This window comes from Molossus molossus, unplaced genomic scaffold (assembly GCF_014108415.1).
Source record: "Molossus molossus isolate mMolMol1 unplaced genomic scaffold, mMolMol1.p scaffold_m16_p_1, whole genome shotgun sequence".
In the NCBI taxonomy this organism is placed as follows: Eukaryota; Metazoa; Chordata; class Mammalia; order Chiroptera; family Molossidae; genus Molossus; species Molossus molossus.
Genome location: NW_023425344.1, coordinates 223,159,242 through 223,185,664, shown reverse-complemented (window position 1 = coordinate 223,185,664; position 26,423 = coordinate 223,159,242). Strand labels below are relative to the sequence as shown.

General features: G+C 45.4%; 1 protein-coding gene and 1 long non-coding RNA gene across 4 annotated transcripts in view; one reads left to right on the top strand and one right to left on the bottom strand.

Annotated features, from left to right (window-relative positions):
• Positions 1 to 26,423, top strand: part of LOC118624107 — a 75,696-nt gene that overhangs the window by 29,767 nt on the left and 19,506 nt on the right. The window lies entirely within an intron of this gene.
• Positions 5,664 to 26,423, bottom strand: part of SUSD6 (sushi domain containing 6) — a 62,760-nt gene continuing 42,000 nt past the window's right edge. Inside the window, exons 1-5 of one of the 3 annotated variants that reach the window (XM_036252065.1) lie at positions 23,711 to 23,747; positions 17,655 to 17,852; positions 16,518 to 16,656; positions 11,925 to 12,352; positions 5,664 to 9,676 (exon numbers count right to left, since the gene is read on the bottom strand). In XM_036252065.1, the coding sequence (XP_036107958.1) occupies positions 9,651 to 9,676; positions 11,925 to 12,352; positions 16,518 to 16,656; positions 17,655 to 17,852; positions 23,711 to 23,732 (813 nt within the window). In that variant the 5' untranslated portion in view covers positions 23,733 to 23,747 and the 3' untranslated portion in view covers positions 5,664 to 9,650. Of the gene's footprint in view, positions 9,677 to 11,924; positions 12,353 to 16,517; positions 16,657 to 17,654; positions 17,853 to 18,354; positions 18,401 to 23,710; positions 23,748 to 26,423 lie in introns of those variants that run through there. The other 2 variants (XM_036252074.1, XM_036252082.1) reach the window with 2 other exon arrangements.

Sequence of the window (26,423 nt, the reverse complement as noted above, 5' to 3'; positions counted from 1 at the left end):
TGTGTTCTTCAGTCTGAAACAATTCAGTCTTTTCTTGAGTTTCATGACCTGGGCATTTTGAAGATCACAGGCTAGTTCTTTTGTAGAACAGTACTCAGTTTGGGTTGTGTCATTTTTCATGTTTGGTGGGAATGCCATGGATGTGATGCTGGGTTCTCATTGTAGCCTATCTCGTGCAATGGTTTGTCCCTCTTGATGAAAAAGAATGTCTACCAGGCTTCTCTGCTGTCAGTTTGTCTATATGGACCCAGGGCCTCCGATTTTATTTAACAAATTGGAATCCATTATCATCATTATTTGCATGCTCAAAGTGTTCCTGATTTGGTCACTCGAGTGGGCATCCTTTGGGCATGTACTCATCATTCTCTGAGCACTTTCTTGCTTTCTGATACATGTTCCGGGCTCCTCTTGTAATCTTCCTGCCTCGGCTCCAGAATCAGCCATTCCTCCAAAGAGCCCTGTCTCCGTTTAGTGGAAAACAATGTAGAAACGCCAAGATCTGAACTCTGTGTGCTCACAGCTGCTGCTGTGCCTGCCCCCAAGCCTTCTGGGAAGAGCTAGAGAATCAATCTCTCTCTCTCTCTCTCTCTCTCTCTCTCTCTCTCTCTCTCTCTCTCGTGTGTGTGTACACATGCATACACACATCTATGTATCCATAAATATCCATCTATGTAGATCAAAAACCATGAGTTCACACCAATACCTACAATTCCAATCTGATACTGCGGGGTTCACCTGCTTGCTTTGTTTTCCTTTCTGAATGTGTAGCTCTGCCCCCACTTAATGGGTTTAGAGTGGATGTGCAGTAAGAGGAGGGAACATTATACTTTGACGGTTATTGCCAAATTGTCCTCCGTAGAGAATGCACTGGTTTACACTCCCACTAGATATTTTAAAGCTTTTTCTTTTGCCAGTCTGATAGGTGAAAAACATTATTTCTGATGTTTTAACATGTATTACTATTATATAAGATAGCGTTATTATTTTTGAATGTTTCTAATGAAAAACAGAGAAGAACCTTGAGGAGGAAAGAGTTGTAGTTGGATTTAACTGCTGTCCTTCCATTTTTGTTCCAAGGAAAATAATGCGAATGAGTAAAGGTGCCTGTTAACGTTGGAATGGCTGCCTGGCTGTTGCTGGCAGAAGCTTGGTTGCAAGCAATGGGCGTGACTTCTGCTGTCTGTCCCAAAGAGCAACTGAAGTGTCCCTGTACTGGAGACTTGAGCCATTCAGAGGACAGGAGCTGGTGGGCTGTAACCAGAAAATCAGCTATGCTCAGTGCTCTCTTTCTCGTGATTAAAATCATTCAAGTTTAGACCTCCCAGAGAAGAAAGGCATTTCTGATTTTGGCAGATCTTAATACAGTTATGTACTAAGCTGAAATTGCCCATATGTGACCTTTTTTATTAACCTGCAAAAAAAAAAAAAAAGGCAATTTCACGATTCAATTTTATACGCAAGTACTTTTGTTCCTACAGGTCTCTATAGCCTGAAAATTCCTCATTATCACAATTCCCACTCCATAGCTCCTTGTGCACTCCCAATTCACACCAGTGCTCCATTAGAGCTTCTTCTTTAAATTCTGCCTTAAGTTTTAGGTAGATGTTTAGTCTCCTTTTCCCACATTAGTCTGCAGCCTCTTTGAGGGCAAAGACTGAGTCTTATTCATTGCTGTGCCCTGGGCCTAGTACTAGGCTTTGTATAGAGTAAATGATTAAAAAAAAAAGTTGTTGTTGAGTGTGTTAGCAATTGAATGAATGAAGAAATGACTGCAGCAGGAGTGCGAATGGTCAGCCCACAAAGGCTATTGCACCACAAGTTCCTGCATCTCTGGAGCCCAGGTGCTTAAGAGCCTCAAGAGACCACTCAGAAGGCACAGCAGCCCCTGTGCTTAGTGTGTTTGGGTCGAGGCTTCACACACACACACACACACACACACACACGCGCGCGCGCGCGCGCACACACCAGCAGGCTGAACCTGCAAGCTGGCTGCTGTTGCTGGAGACCGCCAGCCTACTTGCTTCCCCATTGAAGCCCCAAGGGGAAGTCCACACTTGCTACACCCCTGCAATGCCCTGCCAAGTTGAGAATCATTTCCTACCCGTCTCAGACAGTTCAAGCTGCCCCAGACAGGCTGCTCAGGACATTCCTATGTTATGAAATTTCCTTTTCTGGGGGCACTGAGTGTCATGGGAAATACCAAATGCCAAACAGCTGTTCACCTCATGGTGCGGGACCGTCCCCCAGCCCTGCAAAGCCTGTAGTGCTGCTCTACCAGGGACCTTGGAGGAGACGCCCAGGGCTGTCCTGGGATGTGTCATGTCCTGCCCCAGGTTCAGGTTAATTCCTTGCTTCAGTAATTTAAGATGAAATTACATATATATATGGAAAAGTCATAACTGTGATGCCCCTTCTAAATTAAATAACCAATGTATTTTATATATTCTATATTCCAATAATCCATATGTAATTCAGAGAGGAAATCACAGTTCTTACTTTTCCTCTCAAACATGTTCATCTTGAACATCAAATTTGGACAGTTTTCAGTATGTCTTTGTTATAAAGAATACGCAAACATATATTTTAAAAATGAATAAAACAAATGTGAATCAAGTAATATAATTTTCTTTCAACTGGCATATTTTTTAAATTGATAATTGCCAATGTTGGTGAGGTTGTGGGAAAATGAACACCGCCAATGAAAATATAACTTGGAGTAACTTTCCTTGTGAGCAATTTGAGGTATATCAAAAGCCCCTAAAATGTGCATTTCTTTTGATCCAGCAATTTTCTTTCCAGCAATTTATCCTAAGAAAATAATTTAAAATGCTATCAAACCATTGGTCATAAGAGTTAAAAAAAATTAGCAACCAAAAATTAGCAACCTGGAAATCCAAATTATCAACATGATAGAAAATTGCAGCCCTTTGCAGCCTTTAAAGTGATGTAGGTGTATGTTTTATGGGATAATAGACTGTAAAGTTTAAAAAACCAAATACTATTAAAAACAAATTTTTTATTAATTTTTTTTTTTTAATCCTCACCCGAGGACATTTTTACATTTATCTTCAGAAAGAGCAGGAGGGAAAGAGGGAGGGAGAGAGAAACATCAATGTGAGAGGGACACATCAACTGGTCACCACCCACACAACCCCAACCGGGGCCGGGGACAAACTGCAACCGAGGTACATGCCCTTAGCAGGAACCGAACCCAGGTCTCTCTGGTATTGGGCCTACATTCTAACTGCTGAGCCAAACTGGCCAGGGCTAAAAAGGGATCTTTTTCAAGAGGAAAATATGCCCTGGCCAGTGTCACTTAGTTGGTTGAGCATTGTCCTGTGCACCAAAAGATTGCTGGTTCAATTCCCGGTCAGGGCACATGCCGGGGTTTCGAGGCTCAATCCCTGGTAGGGGGGCGTGCAGAAGGCAACCGATAGATGTTTCTCTCTCACATAGATGTCTCTCTCTCTCTCTCCCTTCCTCTCTCTTTCTAAAATAAAAACATATTAAAGAGGAAAAAAATATATATATACATATAGGCACAGAAAAAAGAACACTGCCAGTAGGAGGTGGTATTATGGCTGATTTTAATTTTCTTTCTACTGAGATAAAAATGTATTACTTTGGCATATTTAAAGTATTTTTAAATAGTCTGTGAAAGATGCTGAGAGCTTGTTAGTACTTTTGTTACTGTCTAGGGGGTCTCAACTTTCCAAGCTATGAGGTGGGGCTCGGCAGCAGGGCAGGAAATTCCTTTTCTCTCCTGCCATCCACCTTTCCCAACCTGAGGCAACCACTTCAAAGACAGCCCTTCCCCAGCTGCTTTGCAGGTTTTGTGGCCTTTGTTATCTCTGTCCCCACCCACCACCTGCCATCTAGGGAAAGGCAAGGACCCCAGTGTTGACCCCATGTTGACATGTCTCCCTTCTCCAGCATTCCTTACCTGATGGGACATGTTTCTCCCGTTTTCTACCCGAAGCTCGTTGGTGAGAACAGACCACAGGCAGAAAGGGGGTGGGAGGGCCTGGAGAGGCAGGCAGTGTCTGACGGGGTAGGAAAGGGGCAGGGGTGGGAGTCGTTTCAGTAGAACTGCCTGGGTTCCAATTACATCCTGGCTCCACCTTGGGCAAGTCACCGCACATCTTCAAGCCTTGGTTTTGTTGTATGTGGCCCCGAGCTGCCGGCAATAATGGGTCCTGCCTCGTAGAGCTGCTGTGTGGATTCCACACTAAGTGCTTCCTGGCACATCGAAGTGTTTTGTTTGTTACTTTTTTTTTTTTAATCTTCACCCGAAGATACTCCCCCCCCCCCACCCCGCCCCGTGATTTTTCTTTTTTAGATGAAGTGGAAGCGGAGATTGTGGGTGGGAGAGAAACATCGATGTGAGAGACACATCACCCTTGACTGGGAACCAAAACTGCAACCCTCTGGTCCTCGGGCAAACACTCTAACTGCTGAGCCCAACCGTCCAGGGCCACTTCCGTGTTTTTTAAGTATCAGCTATTATCACCATTTTAAGAGCTGGTAAAATGTTCTCCCCGTCATCCTCCTTGCAACTAATGCTCGCTGCTTGTGTGGGCCTTCCTGAGGGCTGGTGCTACTGAGCTTAGGGCTGAAATGTTCTGCCACCCAACACTGCGCTAGGAAAGCGCAGCCCCCATCAGTACACCCGACACCCGGGGCAAACGTCAGCCTGGCATCCCTCCGCACAGCCTGAGCACCCGCTGCGACGCTCCGGCCAGCTCCCCTGCCTGCCACGGTCTTCACCGCTACATCTTCTGCCTCTTCATTTTTAGATCTCCCACATTCACCCTCTCCCAAGTTGGTCTTCCACTTCTCCATCTCAGAGGACTGCTGTTCACCAGCTGTTCGAGCTTTCTTCCCAAGACCAACAATTTCACCTAAATTCCCTCTTCCTAAAACATGGAATGTCCCCCACCCCACCAAACGCAGAGCTTAGTGAGTCAATCTGCTACTTAAACCTGTTAAGGCACTTCCCTTGCTCTCAGGAGGAAGGGGAACATCCCAGCTTGGGTGGTGAGGGCTCCACAGCCTGCCGGCCTCCCTCCCTCTGCGCATCCCGAGGCCCCTCCCCTCAGCCCGCAGCAGCGCGGGCTCCTTCTCATTTCTCAGTGGCTGTGCTTTCTGCGGCCTTTGCAGTACAGTGTTCTGCCCCTTAGGCTCCCCGTACCGGCCCTTCACACTCAGCTGAAATGCCATTTTGTCCAGAAGGAGCTTTCTGACTGCCCACTCCCTCACACTTGCCTGACCGAACCGTCCCTGCATGCTGTTGGAACTGCCTGCTTCCCCCCATTAGAAATCTGTGCAGGCTCCCAGTACACGGTCTTGCTCACTGCTGAATCCCAGCCTGAGACCGGTTGGCACACTGAGAGCATTTTAAAAAAGAGAAATGTATTTCCTCTCATGTTTTTGGTCTTTCTAGCTTGTGGCATGGACACCCTCCCTGCCCCATCTCCTGCTAGGTACCCCTCTCCCCAGAGCAAGTGCTTCATGAGGTCCTACCCACATACACCTTTCAATCTAGGGTTTCTATAAAAACTTTATGGAACGATCGTATCTCTCACAACTGCCTCATAAGAACTTTTTTTTATTATTATTTAGAAATGCAGTTATATACATAGAACAATTAAAATTAAATTAAACTTTGTACAAATATTAAAATACTATCTTCACACCCACTGCAATGTACAGGATACCAAAAAATATATATAAAATAAAGCAAACCCAAACTGACTGACATCCTGCACACAGTCAACAACACATGTATTGTTTTAAACCATGAGTACCATTCTGCAAGATTCCATAGTGGTGCGATGAGCCAGGGCAGGGTGTGGTGGGCGGCCACGCAACCTGCATCCCCTCTCCTGCCTGCTTGGCAATCCAAGTGCTTTGCCCCTGTACCCTCTCCAGAGAGCTCTGTTGCCTGGCACAGGGTTCAACTTTGGGGTTTTCATTAGAAATTCTACTAGGTTTTCAACTGGATATTAAGAGGTGTTTCCCAGCAAAGCTGAGCCTGCCAAACAAAATCCTCTCTGAGCCTTTCACTGAGGATCAGTACTGACGGTCCCTGTGCTGAGCACCAGGAGCCCAGCAGGCCCTGCAAGAGAAGCTTCCAGCTTCACTGCTCCCAGCAAGCACATCTGGAGTTCAGCTGGAAAGCCTGCACACCACTTCCCTTCTGGGTCCTTGATTCTCTTTAAGGAGGAAAAAAGGGCAAGGATGTAGAAATGTTTGCAGCATATTCCACTCTAGATGCAGGATGTAACTGGGAATGGAAGTGACATTGTTACGTGGGAAGCAAGTGGTCTGAGAGCTCCGCTGAGACTGGGAGGGGAGAGGCTGAGTGCTATCGATCGATCTGTGCCACCACCACCGAGGCAGGAAGAGTATACCTTTGTCTGTCTTGCCATTCAGCTTCTCCACAGAACTCTGTGGAGAGGGGGCAAGATGATTGGGGAAGATAACATTAGTTCCAGTTTTGTTTGCAAATGGAGTGTTAGAACACATACTGAAATGCCTTATAAAACCCAAAGAACTCACAAGTGGCCAGGACTCAGCCCACTTCACAGCTCACACTGAGTGAAAGGGGAACACAGCACACAAAATTCAGAAATGGCAAGAGATAGAGCCTACCTGCTGAACTAAGGCATTGAAAGGGATGGGAACTCAAAGTGATTCTCACCACACACTGGCCCTAGTAAGTCACTGGAATGTAACTGCAAGCTGCCAGGATGTACAACCTGCACTGAGTCAACGCACGCGTGCAAAAAATACCTTTTTAAAGGAAATCCTTTGGTGCTGACCATTCTCCTGGACAAGCCCTCTGCTGGACTCCTCTAGAGGTGAGCCCAGAAAAGCCAGGTTCTGGCAGTTTACCCATCTGCCCCAGGCTCCTCTGACATCCTCCTCCCCAGCAACCTGTCACCATCCTGTCTCTTAGCCAAGCCCCACTTTAGGCAGCTGTGAAGTCCCAAATCCCTGGCAAGGGACAAAACCCAGAAGCCCCTAAAACAGCAGCACATGGCCGATGGCTAAGAATCTGCTTCAGGGAAAAGAGAACGGCTCTCACGAACGTCAGGAGGAATGAGGCCTGCCTGGTTCCTGCACCCAAAGGCCCTAGGCCTCCAGAGGTGGGCCTTCTCAAAGGCAGTGACGGGGGTGGGGGGAGGAAGGGAGAGGAGAGATGGGGAGAAAACAGGAGGCTCCCATTTATTTACCCTTCTTTCTTTCCTACCAAGCACACAAATCTGGGTTTGTGCACCCCCCCCCCCCCCCAGGACAGTGTTAATGGCGGCCAGTTGGAAGAACACTTCAGAAGGAAGGCTTTTCATTTTTCCAGGGTCTGAGCTGGTAACCTATGTAGCTGAATAAACCCAAAACAAAAAGTGCAATCTCTCGGGGGGGCGGAGTAATGATATAAAAAAGGGTAAGGTCTTTCATTAAAAGAAAAATTCTAGGCTAGAATTCAGGTTCTGGATGATTGGAAATAAAGCTGCAGGCTCAACAGACTGTGGACCCCGCACCACTTGCCCCTGATTTATTTTTCAAAGGAAGTCAAGGTTACACCCTGTGGAGAAGAGCCCATGCATGATGAGGCAGCTGGGTCATTAGGGACCCACCCTCCAGATGGGCCCGGAGCCAGCAACTGCTGGCAGGCACTCTCTGGCAATGGCCTCTTCTGAGGCCAAGGACAGGCCCCTGGCACACTTCATCCCCCCCCAAAGGCTTCTGCATTCTAGTTTGGCACCTTTGACAACCTGTTCCACTTGTAACCATGCTGTTCTGGGCCCACAACACTCTCGGGCTCCAGGGCGGGGCAGGGGAGAGAGGTGGGAGTGGCCAAAAGCACAGCAGGCACTGCCCTTACCCTGAGAAAGGAAGACGACAGGGGCAGCGAGGCCAGGAATGAGCAGGCAGTAAAGTGCGTGTGTGAGTGGAGGAAGGAGGCTGAGAGAAGGCCATTCCCCTAATTTTCCAGGTCATCTACTCCTGTAGCTTCCCTGTTTGGTCAGGTATTGAAAATATATTGGGTTCTTTATTACTTTTACGACCCCAAACAGAGAGGCTCCATGGAGGCGCAGAGGTGCAGTATGGGGTCAGCTTTGAAGTTCCCCAGCCCCAATGTTTCAAAAACAAGCATTACTTAATGCCACATCTTTTGAAGATGGAAGCAGCCTGCCTGAGCTCTGCCACTCCAGCCTTGTCAGCATTCAAGATGTGGCTGAGGGAGAGACATCGAGACATCGAGCAGAAGTATCTGGAGCATTGAGCCCACTCTGTCAACACCAGGGCCCGGTGCCAGGATGCTTTGCAACCCTGCACCCACTGTGGCCAGCAAGGTGTGTGTGTGTGGCGGGGGGTGGGGAGGACTGTCTCTTAGCCCCTCTTGCAGGTGCCAGAGAAGACCAGGGAGTCATTTTTCAGCTGTGAACAGGAGGCAGGGACGGCAGGGGAGGGAGAAGTAAAAGCAGCAGTGCAGCAAGCAGCAGGACGTTTCCTGGAAACAGTTACTAAGGCACATGACTGTGGTGAGGCGGACCCTCAGGACCAGGGGCTGGAGCTGCCTGCAGCTGCCTGGGTAAGGGACTTAGTCTGTGCCTCTCAGGTTCCCCTCCATCACCACAAACCCAGAACGGGCAACTTGCCCCAACTGTCAGTGACCAGATGGGCAGTCCATGGCATCTCAGCAATCTCCTGTCCCAGGGATGATGCATCTCGGGCCTCTGTGGGCAGCAAGAAAGCAGGAGCTGCCCAGGATAAAACCCAGGAGGCAGCAAGCAACTTCCCCTTATACTCCAAGGAAAGAAACACGGAAGCCAGGAAGGTCGATGCTGAAGTAGGACGCGAGGATCTGCATGTTAGGAAGACAATCGTCAGCCGCCTTCCTGCCCGCCCTTGGGATCTTCTGGATGCTAACTGGAAACTCATTTCAGCAGGGCCAGGAGCCGGAACCTGTGAGCTAGACAGCCAGGTACTGGGACAGCTTTGGCAGGAATTCCCACATCCTCTGTCCCAACCAAGAAAATGTGCCAACAGTGTCAACCAAAGGCAGGCCCAGGAACCCACACTCTTGTCTGCCCAGCTCTCACTCTTGGATCTGCCCCCTGGTAAGGGCAGAGGTGCAGTCCTCAAAGGAAACAAGCCAGACCCAGGCCCAGCCCCTCGTGTGGCAGAGGGCAGCCGTGCAGCCACTAAGGCTTGTAGGACAGCACAGGCCTGTGTGACAGGGACCCTGAATAGGGTCGGGAGAAGGCACAAGTAAACACAGTGGCTCTCTGGCCCATGTGAGCTGCTGGGGGCTGCCGCCAAAGAGTTAGCTGGAGGGGACCCAGAGGGCTCAGGGAAAGGAAGGGTTCAATCCAGCACATTCAAAGATGTTCCCGACACAGATGGGAAGGCTGGGCCAGGCAGAAAGCCAGCTCCTCCAACTGTCCAGCAGCCAGATGGCGAGAATATTCCTTGAGTTTCCAGCGAGGTGGGCCTGCAGGCCCTCAGTGATACATAGATCCACAGGTGGCAGCTCAGCTATCCGGGCAAGGTGGCTGGAGTACAGGGTGCTCAAACCCAAAGGGAGAGGGAAGAAGGACAGAGAGGACCATTGCAGAGAGGAGAGAGGCCGGTGGCAAATCTCATGCTTCTTTCAACAGCGGGATATCTACAAGAAGACAAGGAAGAAAAGCACAGTGGTTACACAACATGGGTCTCTCTGCAGCATACCTGATACCATTGCAGGGGTCCCCACACAGCCCCTAATTTAAAGAAATAAAATGTACTACTCATACTTTTCCACGTAGTCTAAATAAATCCCTTGTCTCTTTTTTAGGACTTTGTTGCTCATCTCTCGGCCTATATGATAAAGTCTGGATGTCTGGTCTGGTATTCAAACCCCGTCTGGTCCCACCAACTCGAACCCTCCTCTGCCTTAACTGCTGGTCGGTTGCTTCTCTTCCTGTCCTTAATCTCACCCTATGAGAGTACTGAGCCCTGCTTAAGTCCCACCTCCTCCTTCATGCCATCAACCAGCCACGTGGTAATGAATAAATCGTTTCCCCCCTCTGCATCACAGTCATCCAGGCTAGACTGATACCTCAAGGTCCCAACTTCCTATGATACTGTTAGTCCCAGACAGCTCTGGCAGGGTCTGCAACAAACTTGATAACCTATAGGTTTTACTTTCTGAACCCCTCATTCTGATACGAACCCTATGATTCTTGGTTCCATTATTTCTCAAGTATAAGCTCCATCTTCCCAAGTGACTGACAGTCCAGGCAGGCAAAATGTTTTATATTTCTTTATATCACCCCCTGAAACCTAATCTGGCACCAGGCATAAGATGGGCTCTCAAAAATGCTTGTTTGGTACATGAACAAAGCAAGGTAGCAAGGAGGGGGAGGGAAGACGCAGGCACCATCTTGACTCCTTAGGAAGGATAAGGGCTGAGATTTGCACTTGCACATCTGTCAACATGCATGAACACAAAATATGTGTGCATCTGGACAGACAGTACATGTGGCTGGCTGCCCATGGAGTCAATGGCTTCCACCTTTAAACCTGGGTCAACTATTTAGTAGCCTTTCCTAGCTCTATGTTCTACCAAGAAAAAGGAAGGCATGTTGCTAATAATTGGGAAACTTCATAAACATGATCTTCATTCAAGAATTTCCCATTTCTGCCCTGACTGGTTTGGCTCAGCAGTTAGAGCGTTGGCCTACAGATCCAAGGGTTGCTGGTTTAATTTCCGGTCAAGGATATGTGCCTGGGTTGCAGATTCGATGCCCAGCCCTGGCCGTGCGGGAGGCAACCAATCCATGTAGATATATTGATGTTTCTTTCTTTCTTTCTCTCCTCCATCCTCTGCCTCCCTTCTTCCACTCTATTTAAAAGAAAAAAGAAAAAAAATCAATGGAAAAATATCCTCAGGTGAGGATAAAAAAAAAATAAAAAAAGGAATTTCCAACTTCTTTGCTTTCAGATATGCTGAACCTTAGGCACTTACTATGCCCAGAATTCCCTGGAAGCATAAAGTTTTCTCGAGGGGCAGAGGAGATTCGTAAGTACAGAAGTACACACGCTGTCAAAAGGGAAACATCTGGGTTTTGTCCGCATCCTGAACCATACTGGGATTTCATGTAAATGTTGGGACAGTCAATCCCAACATTCAACATTCCAGGCCCCAGCAAAGGCAGAACTGTAAGAGGTGGCAATTTTGTTCTACAGTGGGTTTGCCACAAAGGACCTGGAATCATCTGGAAGGCAGCATGTTACCATGGGGTTATAAACCCAGGCTTTGGAACCAGATCCACTTGGCATCATGTACTAGCTCAACCAATTACCAATAGACAAGTGACTTAGCCTCTTGGAGCCTTAGTTTTCTCATCTGTAAATTGAGGACAGTTATATGTAATACCTACCTCTTGGGATCACTGTGAGGTTTAACTGAGACAGTATAAGAAAACCAATTAGCAGAGGCCCTGGTATATTTAAGATGAAGCAGCTGAATGTTATGGAAAATAAACAGGCACCAGTTTTCTCTGTAATATGACCTCACACACCTCCTTTGTCATTCCTGTCCTTTCAGGAATCTGAAATTATAACAAGAGGACAGACCCCACCCTCACCTCCAACTAGCTGTCTACCCTTTGATTTAACCTAGCCTTGTGGCCATGCATAATTTTGGAGACTCCAAACTACCAAAATCCACAGACCACAATGAAAGTCTCTCTAATACAGAGCCCAAAGAGCTACCTGGAGCTGAGGGTAAAATCCTATTTGTAGGCTAATATCCCAGACATTATCTTTCTTTGCCCCACAATACACAAATTATTAGAGAGGCTCACATTCTTCCTTACTCCCAGCAAGGACCCAGAGCCGCTAGTAATTCATGACCAGTGCAGATCACCTACCATCTGTGTAGTCCTCCGATGTGAGGGATAATAGGCTTTGTATGTCACTGTTCTCTGAATCTGGGGCTTCTTTGTGTGCCAGTTGGCTGTTCCCTGAGCCGGCCACCCAAGAGGAGGTGGTTGCCTGATGCACTATGACAGTCTCTGAGCCCGGAGAGCCCCAGGCTTCACACAGTCCAGATTGGCCCGGGGCCTCCTCCTCTCCACCTGCAGAGGAGCAGGCCCCCTGGTCCTGTAGATGCTGCTCCCTTGACCCGCTCCTCCCACTAGACCCAGACCCTTCTGACAGCACAATCTGCACTCTGGGGTCGGCGGGCGGCACACAGTGACCAGAACTGCCATACACGGCCTCCTCATATGACGGTAGTGCAACCTGGACTCCATCCACCATGATGGAGACTTGGTCCCCAGATACCCCCTGGTCACGCCTGCATTGGGAGGAGGAAAAGACAAAGACAGAATGAAAATACACAGACAAATAAATACCATAATACTAACATCACAACCATTTCTGAGCACTTACTATGTGCCAGACACAACACTAAGTGCTTTATATACTTCATCACACTGAATCCTCACCTGAGCCCTTTCAGGTAGAGATTCACACCAAAAATGCAGATGAAGCTCAGAGAAGTTAAATAACTTGCTCACAGTCACAGAGCTAGTAAGGGAGGAAGCTGGGATTTGAATCCAGTTACACCTGCTTCCAGAAACTGTTCTTAACCTCTGGGTACACAGGCACCTAGCTCTCTGGTCCTGTGCAAAACTAGGAGCCCAGAGACCTGGAAATAAAGCCATTCATTCTGCACAGCTAGAATAAAAAGTGAGAAAAGTGTACCTGTGAATACACTAAACCACTGTCTGTATACTTAAATGAGTACATTGAATGACATGTAAAATATATCTCAGTAAAGCTTTTTATTTTTAATTTTATTTATTTGTTTTATTATCCTCACTTGAGGATATATTTATTGATTTTAGAAAGAGAGGAATGGGGGGGGGATATCGATGTGAGAGAAAAACACTGATGATTGGTTGACTCCCGTACGTATCCAACTGGAGATCAAACCCGAAACCTTTTTGATGTATGGAATGATGTTCCAACCAACTGAACCACCCAGCCAGGGTACCATAAAGCTGTTTTTTAAAAAGGAGAGAAAAAAGCACTATGGTCTTGAAATGGGACACTGGACTCAAACTCAGAAAAATTTTGTTCTTCTGACTCAGCTACTTTGCTTGCTTTTATTTTTTTAACTTTTTACACTATTATGTGAATTATAACACAAATATAGAAAAGAACACATAGAAAAATATGTAACTCACTGCTTATCTCAAGGGTAACACTGTATAACCCTTACCTAGGTCAAGAAAGAGAACACTGCCAGCACCCTAGACATCCCTTGTACCTGTCCCAATCACTTCCATTTCCTCATCGCCATAGGTAACCAGTACCTAACCTGTATGAAAATCACCCCTTTGCCTTTTAATAGTTTTATTGCCTACACTTGAATCCTCCCATATCACAGTTTAGTTTTGTATTTCTGATCTTTATATGAATGGGCTATACAGTAAATTTGTGTTTATACATATGTATGTGTCTGGCTTCTTTTACTCAACATTATGTTGTGAGATTTATTCATGCAGACACCTTTTTGGGAATCACTTGTTACACACACACACACCTTTTTTTTTTTTTAAATCTGAACCACTTTGAAAGTAAGTTGAAGACATTATTAAGTACACACCTCCCAAGAATCTAATCTCCTATTTAACTACAATATCTTTACATCTTAAAAATTTAACATTGCTATAATACTGTATCATAAATTTTCCCAACTATTCACAAATACATCCATTGCAGCTGTTGTTTGTTTTCATCCAGGACCCAATTAAGGATCATGCACTGCATTTAATTGTCCTGCCTCTTTTATCTCCTTTAATCTAGAACAGTCTTCTACAGCTTTTCTTTCATGAACACTTTTTATAGACTCCAGGCCAGCTGTCTCCTAAAATGTCCCACATTCTGGACCTGTATAAATGTTTCTTTGAGATTAGATGCAGGCCAATGTTTGGCTAGAACACAACACAGGTGATGTGTCCTCAGTGCATCACAACAGGAGACACATGGTCTATAGCTGGACAGCATTATTGCTAGACTGTTATTAGTTCTCAATTTCCTCATCTGTATTTAGAGATAAAATCTGTGATACCCAATTCAAACGGCATATACACTGTGAGGATGACAGAGGTAACATTTATAAAAGTACTTAGAGGTTTCTGGAAGGAAAACAAACTTTGATGGCAAGGTGGCATTTATAAAGCAGTGTGGCCCTGGCCGGTTTGGCTCAGCGGTTAGAGCATTGGCATAAGGACTACAGGGTCAAGGGTTTGAGTCTGGTCAAGGGCATGTACCTGGGTTGCAGGTTCAATCAATCCCTAGCTAGCTCCAGTCTGGGTCGTACGGGAAGCAACCAATCGATGTCTGTCTCTCCCTCCCTTCTACTCTCTTTTTTTTTTTTTTTTTAAAAGGGGGGAAATCCTCAGGTGAGGATTAACAAGGACAAAAAAATGTTTTTTAATTAAAAAAAAAAGGAAAGCAGGCCCTGGCCAGTTTGGCTTAGGAGTTAGAGCATCAGCCTGCAGACCAATGAGTTGAGGGTTCCATTCCGGTCAAGGACATGTACCTCAGTTGTGGTTCGTCCCCAGCCCTGGTCAGGTCACACAGGAGGCAACCAGTCCATGTGTCTCTCTCTCACATGGATATTTGTCTCTTTCTCTCCCTCCCTCCCACTCTATCTGATGATAAACGGAAAAATATCCTCAGGTGAAGATTAAAAAAAGAAGAAGAAAAGAAAGTAGTGTGTATTCTGGCATGTGCTTAACTTTTTGTTATTCAAAATAATTTTTTTGTTTAAATTAAACAAAAAATCCGGTGTGGCTCAGTGGATTGAGTGTCATCCCATGGACTGAGAGGTCCCAGGTTCAATTTCTTGTCAGGGCATGTACCTGGGTTGCAGGTTCAATCCCCAGTAGAGGGTGTGCATGAGGCAGCCGATAGATGTTTCTCTCTCACATCGATGTTTCTATCTCTCTCCCTTCTTCTCTAAAAAAATAAAAACAGATGAAAAAAAGAAAGCAATACATATACACAGTACAAAATTTAAATAGGGTCTCAAATGAAAACCTAATCTCCCTTCTACTCAAGTCGGGCAAAATCAGCCAGTTACTTTTAACAGACTTACTAGTTAAATGCAAGAGGGAGGATACTCCCTAATGTGAATGAAATGGCAAATAGATCAATCAGCTTGACTTTATGTAGAAATAGAGGATTTCTTCAAGCAAATGGTCCCCTCCAAATCCTCTTAATTCTACTAACTGCTTAACAACCTTTAAAAATAGCTGCTATCCACTCCCACCAAATAAAGTAAAAAGAAGAATAATCACACATAGTGCACGAAGATTAAACTGAGCCTGGTTCTTGTCTGTAAATTCCAAACCAGAAGCATTTTGTTTAATGCTGTTTAGTCTGTTTCTTCATTGCTTTAGCCTATGAGTGACAACAGTGAATGATGAAGAGCTGTGAATGAATAGAAACTGTTTCTGAGAAAGCGAATGAGCTAGTACAGAGGCCCTGACAGTCTAGGAGAGAAGTCCATCCTAAGGGATCCACCCAGGGCTGCTCCCCACCATTTGCCGACCCCTCCATACTCACCCAGTTTGGGTTGTGGCTAATGCAATCAACTGGAAAAAAGTTGGGCAAGAAAACCACCTCCTCTGTTTTAGTATGGTACAGTGCACTGGCTCCAAGTTCTAGCTGCACATTAGAACTAACTGAGGAGCTTTATAAAACACTAGTACCAGATTCCCACTCCAAACCAAATAAATCAGAAGGGCTGGAGGTGGAGGCCCAGGTGTTGGGATTTGTTTTCAACTCCCAGTAGGAGTCTCTGTGTACAGCCAGGACTGGGAACCAGGTATATAGGGCAGTGGCTTGTAAATACAAGCCTGCGTCTGAATCACCTGAAGGGATTGTGGAACCCTGTCACAGGGCCTCAACTCCAGAGTTTCTAACTCAGTTGGGCTAGGGTGAGAACTGAAAATTTGAATTTCTAAAAGTCCCCAGGTGATATCAATGCTCCTGAAACCACACTTTGAGAACCACTGATGTAGGGAAAAGAACATGGTTTTGTAGATGGACAGATAAGAGTTCAAATGTCAGCTCTGTCATCATGTATAGGGATGACTCTGAGTAAATTACTTAACCTCTCTGAGCCTCAGTTTCCTTATCAGCAATGTTCCTGTGAAAATTTTTAAATTGAATTTATTGGGATTACATTGGTTAATAAAATTATATAGGTATAAGGTATACAATTCTATAATACATCATCTATGTATTGTATAGTATATTCATCCTACGAGGATTAAGATAATATATGCAAAGCAATAAGCACAGTGTCGGGCACATCAGGACATGACAGAGCCCTCCCCTTTCCCTGGGCACCTACAGACCAGCAGAGGCTAGCAGACATAACAGCAACCCTCTGCGAGTCAAAGGCTAGTCCCCACAGTGGATGCCTGCCATCCCATGCTCACCTGCTATGATGGAAAGACTTCAGCTTTGGCTGCAGAAGCACAAACAGCACCACAAGGAGGAGAATAAGTGCCACGGAGCTGGCAGTGGAAGCCACTATGGACAGTGCGGGGACCCCGAGTGACGTCTTGGTGTCTTTCTCTAAAGAAACAAGCCATCATCAGAAGTTTGTATCCAGACACATACAACATGAGCCCCACAGCTGATCTTATCAGAGGCCCCTTGCAGGGTGCCATGCAGAGACACGCCTTGGCCAGGGCCATTTTAGGAGTTAACAGTGAAAATCAATTTATACACACACAAGAAAAGGGGCCATTTCCCTATCCTGTTTCTGAATCTAACATTCCCTTCATTGTGGGTCTTTGAGGACCATCTGACACCTAAACTCACTCACCTAGGTATCTTACCTTGAACCATTCTGCTCCTGTCCTCCAGTAGCCACAACTATTTAAATGAACACAGCAGTCCACCATTTTAAGTCGCACTCATCTTTTTCCCCATGTAGCAAAAAAATTTATAAGAACTGGGCTGTAATAATCCCCTATCCTAAGATCCTGTAGCTTTAGTTGTAACTCTCAGGTCAGTCCGCACCCTTCTCTGGGGCATGATGGCCTCAGAGCCCAAGCTGCACAAAGATGGCTGTATGATACATACTTTCCTGCAGGCAGCTGGATTCTCCTGTCATGCATGACAGGAGGAAGTAGGGGGTAGGAGAAGGTCTTCTTGTCCAGCTGGACTGTAGCTCCATAACAAAACAGTTCATTACCATTCAAAATAATAATATAAAAGAGACACTACAGAAGATGTTAGCAATGTGCTCATGTATTAGCAGAACATGGTCAAAGGTCACTAGCACTTGGCTAGGCAAACGAGATCATGAGCATCAAAGGGATCTTACTCAGCAGAACACATGCCTCAGCAAAGCTACTGAGCCCCTTAATGGCTCAGTTGAACCAAGTGGGACATGCACCAGCAACCCCAAATGTCTTTCACAAAGACATGAAATCACAAAGGAAGGGAGTCTGCAAGGCATCAAAGGGCCCATACTGTCCCACAGCACAGGATGCTCAGGAGGAAGTGGGCGCCACTTCCCTTGAGTTAAAAGAAAATAGAACCCCCTTCTCATCTGCCAAACTGACCCTCGTTAAGATGGCAGCTAATCTCCATGGCTGGTTTCCATTCGCCATTCTTACACGTCAGGTATTTGTAATCGCCCTTTAACATGTAGCCTTCAGCACACAGGTACTCGATGACACTGCCAGAGTTCAGAGGCTCTTTGCAGGGCCGGGGGTGGCAGACGTAGCCACCATTCTCTGGCTCCGGGGGCAGGGAACACACTGCAAAGACAAAGAGAGAGCGATGGTACAGTGGGAGTACTCTCAGTGACTCAGAGGACAGTTCCGAAGGCCTCAATAAGAAACACAGGGAGAACAAAGCCAGGTTTTTGGAAAGGCTGTTGGCCCTACTGTGGAAATGCAAGTTGCCACTGGGAGAGGGAAGGGCGCTGGCAACAATGGAGGTTTGGCTGCTTGCAACATTTTCCCTTCCTCTCCCCACTGTTCTTTAAGAGAACTGCACCCACAAGTGAATGGTAGACTGACAAAGTCCTGGACTTACAGAGATCTAGCATATAAATATGGTTTTAATAACACCTACTGAAACACATGACGAATCAGTGAAAGGTGATACTCTTAACCTTCATGGAGGAAATGTTAGCCTTGTTTCCAGTATTAATACCAGAAAAGACTCCTTCTTGCCCTGGCCAGTTTGGCTCAGCAGTTAGAGCATTGGCCCGAGGACCAGTGAATTGTGGGTTCGATTCTGGCCAAGGACACATACCTCGGTTGTGGTTCATCCCTGGCCCTGGTTGGGGTCATGTGGGAGGCAACCAGTTGATGTCTCCTCTCTCTTACATCGATGATTCTTTCTCTCTTCCTCTCTCCTACACAGTCTGAAGATAAACAGAAAAATGTCCTCAGGTGAGAATTAAAAAAAAAAAAGGGGCCTTCTCAGTGGCAGAGGGGATTTCTTTTTAGACCTCACCCGAGGTTATTTATTATTTTTTTTTCTTTACTGATTTTAGAGAGAGAGGAACAGAGAGGAAGAAAGAGATAGAAACATCAATGAGAGAGAATACTGAATGGTTGCCTCCTCCTGCATGCCCTCCACTGGGACTGGGCCCACAAGCTGGTCATGTGCCCCGACTGGGGATCGAATGGGCAACCTCTTGGTGCATGAGTCAATACTCAACCACTGAGCCACACTGGCCGAGCCTAAGGATATTTTTTTTCCATTTACCTTCAGATAGAGTGGGAGGGAGGGAAGGAGAGAGAGAGAGATGGCTGCCTCTCACATGAACCCAACCTGGGCTGGGGACGCTTTGGTCCACAGGCCAACACTCTAACCACTGAGCAAAACTGGTGGCCAGGGCAAGAATGAATTTCTGATGGGTTTCCTGGGAGCACTTCCCATTTCCTGACTAGACTAGTCATTGGCATCACTTGTCTCCAGCCTATAGTAAATTCCTCATTTTTTGTTAAGGTAGGACTGTTAATTCTTAAAAGTACTTTCCACAATACAATATACAAATGATGTATTATAGAATTATAGACTTGATACCTATATAATTTTATTATTCAATGTAACCCCAATTAATTAAATTAACAATATATATTTTTTAAAAGCACCTTTACCTCCTATCTTTTTTTTTTAATCCCCACCGGAGGACATTTTTTTTTTTTTTTTGCATTTATCTTCAAACAAAACGGGAGGGAAAGAGAGAGAAACACTGATGTGAGAGAGACACATCAAGTGGCTGCCACCCACAAGACCCCAACCAGAGCTGGGGACAAACTGCAACTGAGGTACGTGCACTTAGTGGGGACCGAACCCAGGACTCTCTGGTCCATGGGCCGACACTCTAACCATTGAGCCAAACCGGCCAGGGCCACCTCCTATCTTATTAATTTGCTCTGACAACTCCATGAGGTAGTTATCATGACTGCCCTTTGAAGACGAGGACACTGAAGCCCACAAAAGTTAAATGACTTTTAGCCAAGTGTAAGCAGACTAAATGGCAGACCTGGCAGCAGAATCGAGTCTTCTGGTTCTAAACCTGTGCTCTTTTCACCCGCAGCCACTGCTTCTCTATTCCATGAGCTAAGTGGGCCTTTACAAAGTCTATCAAGTATATCATTCAAACAGGTCAGTTAGGGAGATGGCAAGAGATGCCTAAGTGTGGTGGGAACTCCAGTGTAGATAAGTTGCAGTAATAACAGGTCAGAGAGCTAGAAGGTGGAAGGTCTGAGCAGCCCTGGGGAAGAAGAGATGCCATGGTCTGTTCTTCTAAACCTGGACAGATAGCAGAACTGAAGTCCCAGGAAGTAGATTAAGAGTAGTGTACTTAGAGCCCTGGACAGTTTGGCTCAGTGGCTGGAGCGTCGGCCCGTGGACCAGAGAATCACAGGTTCGATTCTGGTCAGGGGCACATACCTCGGTTGCGGTTTGTCCCCAGCCCTGGGTGGGTCGTGTGGGAGGCAGCCACTCGATGTGTCCCTTTCATGTCGATGTTTCTCTCTCTCTCTTCCTCTCTCCCCCTCCCACTCTATCTGAACAAAAAATTGATAAATGTCCTTGGGTGAGAATTAAAAAAAAAAAAAGAGGTGTACTTAGCCAAAATGGGGGGGGGGGGGTGCCACAGTGTGGGCACTAAGGGATCACTGTTTGGAAGACTAAGCTGGGAAGAAGACCCGCTGGCAGAATGGCAAGGCACCCATGAACCTCAACTTTCCAAAGCCTTACTAATGCAAGAAAGAAAAATTTCCAAAGGACATTGATTTTGCTGATAAATACCCTGTCCCTATTCTGAATACAAGGACAACAGTCTGAGAATAGAAACTGTGGATTTCTTTTCTTTTCTTTTCTTTTTTCTTTTCTTTTCTTTTTTTCTCCACTTCCTCTAACAGATCTAGAGTCTCTGTCCCAGATAAGGTGATCTCCCATTCAGAGGCCCACCCACCACTCTTTCACTAATGCCCTTACAGCTTCTCACCAAATACCACTTCCCTTCAATCAACAAATAGCTCTTAAGCAAGCTGTTAGCCAGGCTGGAGGGTGGATACCAAGTCTAAAAGGAGAGGATGGCTCACTGCCCTCAAGCTGCTAAGATGGGGACAAACTCCATTTTTAAGGAGCTATTAATAAAACAAAGCTGGGGTAAGGTGTCACAGGGATCAGGAGGAGAAGACTGAGCAGTTTCTCTGAAACTAGTAGATGAGTCTACATGTCTCCTTGGTCCCCCCTCTAAGGATATACCTTCTTCCCACACCACCACCCACCTGGCCCAAAGTCTTAAACAGGGCAGAGACAGACACCAAACACTCCTTCTGGTGCCTCTGTAAACTTTGGCCAAATAGTTCAGAGAGCTGGCCGGCTGAATTTCTAAAGAAACCTCAGCAAAGTGCTTCACCCTTTATACTTTCCCTCTTTTGTTCAGGCAACAAGCCTGCCACAGATCCCTCCAGCTCTCCTCTGACTGTGTCTAATTGGTTCATTTCCTCAGCATAATTAATGCTGAGCATCCCAGGACAGCTCCTAAAAGCAGGCAGGACCCACACACAGGTCCAGTGTGCTGGGAAGGATGGTCTCTGGGGAAGAGTTACTGATTCTAAAGCCATTCCTACTTTGCCGAGAATTCATGTTCTTAATGCCCACATCGTCACAGAATCTTTGAGCAGACCCTGAAGGTGACATCACCTAGCACTCGTTTTTATAAGTGAAAGAATTAAGGTCTACAAAGAAGTGGCTTGCAATTCCATTTTACTTCAATTCAACTAATATTTATTGATTACTGTGTAGAGGTCATTGCACCATGCTCTGAAAAAGAATAAAAACATAAGCATTTCAGGTACTTGCAGCCAAATAGGGATATGACAAATAAGTACACACGTATTCTTAAAGTTGTTTTCTTTTTAGCTCCTGAGTTTTGTGTCTTGTTTAAGGACACTTTCTGTTTTCTGAGGTTATAAAAATACTCTCCAACATTTATAGAGTGGATCTTTGTTTCGCAAATAATACTTTTACAGGAAAACACACACACACACACACACACACACACGAAGTATACATGGTATAAAATTGAAAAACTAAGATGAGTGTACAGTCAAAATGTTAGCCCTTCTCCTGTCTCCTGGTCCCCTCAGCTCCTTTCTCCAAAGGCACTGCACCAGTTTCTTCTGTATACTTCCAAAGATATTCTACACTTAGACTTATTCTAAGACATGTCAAAGAATGTGACTGGTGCCACAGGAGAGGGAACTCAAAGCAGGAGAGATCACATCTTGTGTGGGAGAGATGAGGAAAGACTCATGGAGGAAGCATTTCAAATGGGGCTTTATTTCCTCAGGAAAGAAGGTGGTAGTTTGAAGCAAGTGCACTGATGTAGGAAAGCATAAGTTAAGCCCAGCCAGCATCAAGTAGCCCAGGTTAGCTGGGCTGAATAATATAATTTTTGAAATCTGGCAAAAAAAAAAAAAAAAAAGTGAAGGGCAACAATGCCATCTTAAAGAGGGCGTTGATGTAACGGGATGTTCACACTATATTCAAAGGAAAAGGGGAGCCTCTGCAGGGTCTTGAGAAGGGCAGAATTATAAGAGAAGCTGAATTTGATATAAGATGGACTAGAGGTAGAGACAGCCTTTACAGTAAGTCAACAGTACAACTACCCTAACATGATAAAACAAATAGTACAAAAGTTATTTTACATTGACCTGTGAAGATAATGCACAGGAAACAAGCTAGAGTATATGGGGTTCAGCATCACAAAGAGGCTGCCTCTGGTCCAAGAAAGGAGATAGCAGAACTTTAAAAAAAGGTATTTTAAGACACCAAAAACACAAGAAAAAAAAAAGTCCCTCTTTTCAATTCAAAGAGCACAGTGGGAGAGTCTTGGCAAAGGGCAGGTGTTGGAGCGGACCCTCTCAGTAATGGGGGTGGGGGTGGGGAGGTTTGACAGGAAAGATCAGGAATAGCAAATAAATCATCCAGTGGCTTCCTGAAGCTACTGTTTTGGTCAAGACGCTGACTTAATCTGAGCATCAGGCTCACTCTCTGACAACCGTTGGTCCGCAGAGGGAGTTTCAAGCTCTGTTCTTAACCCCAAAAAGACAATGAACTCATCTGATTTGGCCAAGCTGCATACTTTTAAAATGAGAGGGAGAAAGCCAGAAAATAGAAATTTTACAGAAAAAAAAATCGATTCTCTCTACTTAGCTTTCTTCTCTGCTTTCCATTATCTCTTACAACCACTTGGGCCTCCAGTGAGCACAGGAAGCAGTGAGGTAATGCTTCAGGGGGCAGGGCAGCATGCCTGGTACACAGAATTCATTCAGTGACAGACCATCCAACCAGATGGTCAGTGTGCAGACAGGGGAGGAGCAAAATGATCTTGCCAATAGATACTTCCACCTCAGCGTCACTGCAGCCTCAAACCCTCAGTAAAAATCAACAAGAACCCTCAATCTACTCTTCAAACGTTTTTTGCATTTGTTGTTTTGGGGATCAGCTTTTTTGGAAGAGGAGGCAAATTAAAACAAGCCTTCATAAGATTCCATAAAAAGCAAATCAAAACAAGCTCCAGGGAAGGCTGGAGGTCACAACATTCTATTTAACAAACCCAACAAATACACTGAGTTCCTTCTAAACAAAATGTGGGAAGGGCATGTGAAGATCAGCTTGAGGAGGGGAAGAAGACATTTAAATACCTACTGCATTTTTAAAAGACCTCAGTAAAAAAGGTTTCTGACTGACCACAGTTACCAAGAACACACATGACTCCTGAACACGGTGATTGAGGGCTTAAGAAACTATGTTAGTGTTCACTCACAGGTTTGAAATAATGTACTTTCAGACAAAATCAGTGCGGTAGAACTCAACTAGGCATGGAGAAACAGGGTGTTGAGTAAAAGCTTGGCTGGAGAAAAGATTTCCTGGGAAATTAGGGGGGAAGATAGAGGTTCCCCAAACCCAGCTACTAACATGGCAGTTGTAATGATCAGGGACACAGTTGAGGCAGTATTGTAAATGTCCCTATTTGGTTGTAAACTCACCAAATGATTAAAGCATGCCTCTCCACACAAGATGCCCTAGGAGGGACATAAAAATGAATGTGGCAGGACTATGCCCTCAAAATGCTTACAGTCTAGGGAGGACACAGACATGCATACAACCAAGTCCAGTATAAATCAAAGAAGGAAACATTCAAAGGTGCACTTTTCTATTATCCTGGGTATCCTTCTAGGCAGAGACGTATCTTTGTTCTGAGAACTGCCTGTAACCAGAGGAAACAGGTAAAATAAATTTATTTATTCTTATATTTATTATTTTTAATCCTCACCTAAGGATATCTTAGAGGAAGAGACAGAAAGAAACATCAATGTGAGAGAGAAATATCAATCGGTTGCCTTGCCTTCCATACGCTCCCTGACTGGGGATTAAATCTGCAACCCAAGTATATACCCTGACTGAGAAATGAACCAGCAACCCTTTGGTGCATGGGATGATGCTCAACCAACTGAGCCACTCAAGCCAGGCTAAACTTTATTTTAATAATATATTTTATTTAACTCAATATATTTGAAAGATTATTGATTATATCTCAACATGCAATCAACAAAAACTTACTGAGATCATTCATATCTTTTTTTCATAATAAGTCACTCAAGTCAAACCAACCACATTTCCAGTTCTCAGTAGCCAATGGGGCTAGTAGCCATTGTACTGAATAGCAAAAGTGCTCAATGCAGGGCAAATCTGTGTCTGAGAGTCAGTCACAGGATGAGTCTGAGGATCTAAAAACAGTGGAAAGGGTTCAGAACCACATGAAGGACACACTTGAGGGTGTGGCATATTAGGTTAAACAGCAGATGTGGAAAGATGATAGCATTGAGCACTGAGGGTCCCTTCGGGTTATTTTAGAAAGCACCACAATGTGCTTACTCTCAAAACCCTTTCTTGATATACGAAGGTCCAATTTCTACTTCTAGCCTGAAATGGTTTGTTAGGAGCATAGAGAGCCAGAGAAAAAGCAGGGTGAAAACAGAAAAATAAATAAATAAAAGGTTAAATGAGCACATTTGGGGGGGGGGGCACAGACGTGGAAGATAATTACTGCAGTGTATCAGCTCTCTCTTTATATGAAGCAGGTATTGTATTTTCTTCATTTTACAAATGAGAACAATGAGTCTTAGCTGAGTTGAGTAATTTGCCCCAAATCATACGTTTATAAATGACGAAGCTGGATTCGCTAGGCACTCTGGTTCCTAAGTTGCAGGCCTGGACACCAGGTTCCATTCTGTGGTTTACCCTCTGGAGCTTTTGGAACATCTAGCTACTGTGTGTGTGTGGAAGGGAAAGTCATCGTATAGTGTGAAGGAGCTAGTTCTAAGGGGAGGTGGAGGTCATTCTCCTCAAGAAAGCCTCCCAAGAAAGTGGGGACTGAGCATTTCAGATAAATGTAAATGAAGGGGAGAGAAGGGGAATGATCACATCTGATTAGAGTCAAAAGGTTTTTTCTAAGGCCTCCTTTAAATCTCAGTAATAACATATTTACTGACCACCTATTATATACCAAGCACTAGTCAAAGCACTTTACATATATGACTCATTTAAATTTCACAAAAACTCTGTAAAAAACATATTACAACAGCCCTGGCCAGTGTGGCTCGGTTGGAGAAAAAAATTCCCAAATGAAAAAAGGCTTCTTGGAAAACAAAGAGAACAGCCCTGGCCAGTGTGGCTCAGTTGGTTGGAGAATTGTCCCAAGCACCGGAGGGTCATGGGTTTAATTCTCAGTCAGAGCACATACTAAGTTTTGGGTATAATACATACAGGAGGTGAGGAGTGGGTGGGGGAACGATCAATGTGTCTCTCTCACATTGGTGTTTCTCTCTCTCTCCTTTCCTCTCTAAAAAAAATTTTAAGACCATATGACAACATTAGACAGATAAGCAAATTGAGAAGTGAGGAAACTTGCTCACAGTCACTCAGCAGGGGGCAGTACTTGCTTATGGTCACAATGGCAGTGGGTAATAAAGAATTCCAGAGCCTAGCTTCTCCCATACTCATATCCTAAAAAGGGAGCTACAATGAGGGGAGCCCAGTGACAAAGACAATTTGGGTATTGCCTGTGGACACTAGTCTCTCTGGGTCTCAGTTTCAGTACGTAAAGGCGCTGAAACAGATGACCTCAGCAGTCTCTTCGGAAATTTGCAAATTTATCTGAAGTCGGGTGGGTGTCTTGGCTGTTCTGGCCTCACCATTTATTTGAAATTCCTTCACAAAAGTCCTACAGCCACTGTAGTTTTTTAATTGAGCACAGGGTGTGAGAAGTTTGAGACGAATCCTGTATGTGCAGAAGCTACTGCATCTATCAGGGCAGGTGGGAGCAGGGAAACAGGCAGGAGGAGTTCAATTTCTCAAAAGACACCCAAGGGCTCTTCAGTCCATGGCTCTCCCTGGCTTTCTGCCTTCCTGGCTACCACCCCTCCCCCCCAATAGTCAAAAGTCTAAAATAGGCTGTAGCAAGAGAGAAGAGATGATTTCTCATGCCACTTGCAACCTTTCTCTTCTCTAAGACAAACCTTCCCAGCAGCGAGACAGGAAGCCCATTGTCCAGCCAGGATTCCTTTTCTCATGAGAACTTCCCACACAATGGGGGAGGGCAATGAGGGAGGGCAGCCAGGCTTTCCCAGGGTGTGGCCCTGGGGCAGGGGTGAGAAAACAGAAACCCTCCATGGCTTAGGCTGCCCCCTAAAGCTCCTCCTAGTCACCCTGCCCCAACTTTCCTAAGAGAGGCCCAGGCCCCGCCCAACACCTGCAACTCATAGGTGGGTCTGGCTTCAAAGCCCATC